The following is a 4,764-nucleotide window of genomic DNA, read 5'->3' as shown; positions in this document are numbered from 1 at the left end:
GATTGAAAGAACAGCTCAATAGCATATAACTATTGATTAAAAAACGTAAAAGCTTATGAAATACAAAAAGATCTGTAAACTCCAGTCACTGTCCATCTATAGTGAATCCTTTATAGAAACCCTTTCAGATTTTCATTGACCAAAGCAGTCCGAAAACAAAGACACTTTGTCATGTCCTGTGGATTCGTTCACGTAAATGATAAAGCACTGGGTTTGTGAAAAGCTTTCTTTGCCTTTGGCTGTACTGAAGTAATGGAAGAGCTGAAATGATGCACAGCGGTCTCAGGAACGCCAAATCATTCATCAGTCCGCGTCGTCTGTCTGTAGTGCTCTTAACAATTGTTCTGAAAATAAAAGCCCTGAGGAGCTTCGAGAGATAATGACGGTTTCTTCTTATTGATATAAAAGAAACGAGACACAGAATTGGTCTATTTTATTGCCAGATGTAACATCTTATGGTTTTGCTGCTCCATTGTAGCTAAGCACAAGCCTTTTAGTGCTCATAAGGACTAAAGAACTGTCTGCCCCATCATTTCATGTTATTAACCAATTGATTTTTACTTAAATGAGTCCTATTCGACAGTGCATTGTTATAATACTCAACTTTCAGTTATGTATTTCAATGCAATCCTCTGATGCATTAGAAAAAAAAGTGTATGTGCATTAATGCATGTATTTCTTATTGTGTACTCACTCTGAAGTCTATACCGACGGTTGAGATGAAGCTCCCAGCTAGAAACGCTCCATCTTTAAAGCGAACCAGCAGACAGGTTTTCCCCACCCCAGAGTCACCAACCAGCATCACCTGGAGAGAACGACATGTGAAAGATGGAGCAGAACACAATCTATCCCATCATCATCTATTCTCTCGTTTCCCCTGCCTCTTATTCACTCTATTAAGATACAAACAACTTCTCATCTTTCCATCAGTGCTTTAAGCAAACTACAGGATGTCTCTGTAAAAAGACTTTTTAAAGGCAGGAATATCGGAGCGGGAAGAGAGGGTTTGCTGGCAGAGAGATGAGATTAGGACAAAACTACACATTTAGTACACTAAACCAGTGACCTAAACAGTTCAGCTTAAACGTGCAAAGCTCGAAACATCTTAATATACAGAATGTGGCTGGAGAAATCAGAATACTTCAGTGCAGAATGTAAGTAAGTGAGCACACTTGTGTCAGGCTGGATAACCCAGTTGCTGTGCTCCAGTTTATCTGTATTGACACAGCTGTTCAATTAGAGCACACGCTTAACTTCACTCAAACAGAGCGTGTAATTCTCATCCATATGGGGCGGCTGGATAGCATTGCGTTGTGTTTAAATACTGCTGTAGCACAAATAACAGCCACAAACTAGTGAAGCTGCACACAATCATCAGAGCTATGAAATATAAAATGTATAACACAGTTGTCATGTTTATGCTGGCAAACTATTTATGCTCACATCCATACAGATGTATGGCAAGCCATTTTCCCCTTTAAAGCGTAATAGTAAAAACTTACTATCATCTACTGTAAATGTTATTAGTACTTATCTTTCAATATTATTAAGTAATCTAATGGTAATTAGTGTATATTCAACAACTGGAGCCTAGCTAGGAATGGAATATGTAATTTTGTCTTAAATGGTTAGTGAAATTCAAATATTCTAGTAATCACTATAATCAGTAAATAAAGAGAATACTTTAACTAGATGTAATAGAATAGTTACTTGATACTATTGAGATACTGACTTGTGGGGGGGGGGTATTAGTAAGGAATGAATGAGAACGAGTGACAAAATCTGGAAAATCTGACTATATGGTTTGTGAACTAGTCACTGTAAAACTAAAAATACGCTATTACCAGTTACAATGAAATAGTTACTCGATACTACTGAGTGACTAATAGAAAATGAATAGGTACTAGTATGTAATGAATGAGAACTTGTGACCAGCTGAATAGATACTAGTTAGAGTAATTGTACATCTTATAAATGATTAGTGAAATTCAAAAATACTCCTAGTCACTGAAATTACTAGTACATAAAATTACTATTATCAATAACAATGGAATGGTTACTTAATGCTACTGAGATCATGACTAGAAGAAGGGAAATAAGCGTTGAATAAAAACTAGTGAGAAACTGATACTAGTTGAAATTTTAAATAATGTGCATTTTCTACATGGTAAATGAAATTCAAATATACAATGTGATAGCAATGAAACAATACAATAGTTATAGGCTACTGGACACTAGTGAGATTAATTAGAGCTAGTAGAAAGGAAATAAGTGCTAGTATATAATGGACGCTCTGAAATTTAATTCAGTAGATATATTTAAACACTAGAAGAATAAAAACGCATTAATGACTAAATGTATAAACCGCTTGCCATACTGCGTTGTGTAAAGCGGCTTGTCTTGTACCTTGAAGGCGATGTCGTAGAATTCCCCGCTGCTGCTGAGAGAGGGTCTGCTGGGATACACCGCTCCGTTGGACTGGGTCGGGACTTTCTTACTCTTCTCTTGATCGCTGATCGGAGATGAGCTCGGTGTATTTGAACCCCCCTTTCCTCTGACCGCTTTTTTCCTTGACATTACGATTGCTTATTCCCCGTGCGGACGTGCGACGGGTAATTAATGAGCGCGCTTTATCCGGTTCACTTGCCCCAAAGTCTGTGTTAATTCAAGTATGCGTGAATTAACTTTTCATCAATAAGCGCGCGCATGATTTGAGGGCTCCGTAAAATAAAGAGTGCGATCAGTGCACCTGCTTCCGCGGTTCGCAGTGCCGCTCCGTTTTACGCAACTGGTCCAATAATTAGTTGCTGTTGTTTTAGAAAGGAAAAAGCGTCTCTGATACCTGTCTCCCGAACTGCTCTGAAAGAGAGAATCCAGCTCACTCCTCTAAGCAGCAGAGGTAGTGCACGCGCGCAGGGCGCATTGTCAACAATCAGTGGAAGAGTTGGCCACGCGCACACCGAGCGCATCCAAGCAGCGCGCAAACGCTCGCTCTACACTTGTTGGAATACAACGCTCCCTTAAAGGCGCAGTGTTGTTTTGAACGCACACCAGGAGTAGTTTTAGTCAGGGTCTCCAGTGTCCTGCAGAGCTAATCAAACACACTTCAACCAGTTAATCAAGGTCTTACTGCCATACTAGAAACTTTCAGACAGGTGTGTTGATGCTAAACTCTGCAGGCCCCGGCCCCCCCAGGACTGAGTTTGGAGGCTGGTTTTAGTCATGATGGATGGACGATGAATGAACTAAGTTATCAGCAGGAATTTTTAAACACTTTTTTTTTTTACTTACTGTACTGCAGTAGATCAGTCAGTACTCCACTAAACCTGTTTCCACCACAGAAGAAGAAAAAAAGCTAGTAGGCTAATTTTGACTTTTCGAGATATAAAAGCACAATTGTGAAACTCAGAATTGCTAGATTTAAAATAATTGTGAGTTATTGTGAGAGAAAAAGGACAGAATTGTGAGATGTTTGGGTGGGAGATTACATCTCACAATTCTGACTTTTTTTCTGCCATGAATAAAATGTTAATAATAATAAAGGTAATTGCAATGTTTTTTTTGTTTGTTTTTTTCTCACAATTCTGCGTTTATTTCCTACAATTCTGATATTTTTCTCGCAGTTCTAAATAAACCAGCCAGAATTACTATAAAATATAATTATTGTGAGATATAAACTTGCATTTGTGAAAAAAATTCCTGAATTGAGAAAGAAAATTTTAAAATTGTCAAATATTGTTATTTTTATTTATTTATTTATTTTTTGTGGCAGAAAAAGGTTTACATACTTTGGATAAAATCCTCTGCCAAATGCATTATTGCAAATGTAAATTCAATCAGATTGCTCCAACATTTTACAGCCCTCTTCAGATCGCGCTCAAGGTCAGTACAGTGCTCTGAAAAGGAACAGAAAAACAGCAAGACGTTTAGACTGCATTTCATACAGACAAGCAAGAATAAACCTCCTGGCAGGAATATGCTATAAACTGAACCAGACTTTATAACAACAGTCAAAAGTCTGAGTATGTGACTCGTATTGAAGATATGGCTCATGGTGAAATGTGAACAATGCATTAGTGACTCACATGACAAAACAAATATTAATTGTCTTAATCATAATAGGAAATAATTATTTGAAAATTAAAAATAGACATATCCACTACACTATTATCTGCAACCTCCAGATTTCCTTCTTAGCATCTGCTGCTTTCATGAATTACTCTAAATGATGATGATCCCACAAAGGTCATTTTTAGCCTACACCTGTCACTCGGGTCAGTTGCTATAGATACACACTAATTGATTTCTTCCTTTCTCATGCTCCGTCTAATATACGAGACATCCCAATACAATTAGTGCACTCCAGTCCTTCCTTCCTTTCTGTGTCGGTGCAAATAAAGGATCTGTCCAGGGGCTGTGATAGCTGCACGTAATGAGGTGGGATAATTAGCAGAAACAGATGCTCGGAGACTGTGAGAGATCAGTTTAGAGATGGTCAGGACACACTGATGGTCAGATGCCAGATGACCCTCATTACACTCAACAGCTCAGAGCTGGAATAACAAAGCAATTCAGAAAAAGAAAAGAAAGGGGTTTTTATCAGACAAACCACCTGATATTAAAAATCTGTATTACCTTTTCTCACATTCAACAAGAATTGCAATGTTATTGTAACGCTTGATTGTACTCAGAAATCATATTATTAGCAGAAACGAGCAGATTTTGTTGGCGGGCTTAAAACAGCCCTGGATTCAACACATGCTC

The 4,764-nt window shown here is 38.0% G+C and overlaps 1 protein-coding gene across 1 annotated transcript; it reads right to left on the bottom strand.

Annotated features, from left to right (window-relative positions):
• Positions 1–679: 679 nt before the first annotated feature.
• LOC128028805 (ras-related protein Rab-26-like) lies at positions 680–2,974 on the bottom strand. The gene is made up of 2 exons (XM_052616139.1): positions 2,407–2,974; positions 680–805 (listed from the first exon to the last, which is right to left on the bottom strand). Exons 1-2 carry the CDS (start codon positions 2,575–2,577, stop codon positions 680–682), a joined length of 297 nt encoding a protein of 98 aa, XP_052472099.1. The 5' UTR covers positions 2,578–2,974.
• Between the last annotated feature and the right edge of the window lie 1,790 nt (positions 2,975–4,764).

This window comes from Carassius gibelio, chromosome A15 (assembly GCF_023724105.1).
Source record: "Carassius gibelio isolate Cgi1373 ecotype wild population from Czech Republic chromosome A15, carGib1.2-hapl.c, whole genome shotgun sequence".
Lineage (NCBI taxonomy): Eukaryota > Metazoa > Chordata > Actinopteri > Cypriniformes > Cyprinidae > Carassius > Carassius gibelio.
Note: the sequence above shows the minus strand (reverse complement) of the source record. Positions and strands in the feature narration are given on the sequence as shown.

What these genes read in the sequence shown, in the direction of transcription:
- LOC128028805 (XM_052616139.1), bottom strand. Translation starts at nt 2,577, where the DNA reads ATGTCAAGGAAAAAAGCGGTCAGAGGAAAGGGGGGTTCAAATACACCG. An exon ending in TCTACGACATCGCCTTCAAG is followed by an intron (nt 806 to 2,406) that starts GTACAAGACAAG and finishes CGTTCTCTCCAG; the next exon opens with GTGATGCTGGTTGGTGACTC.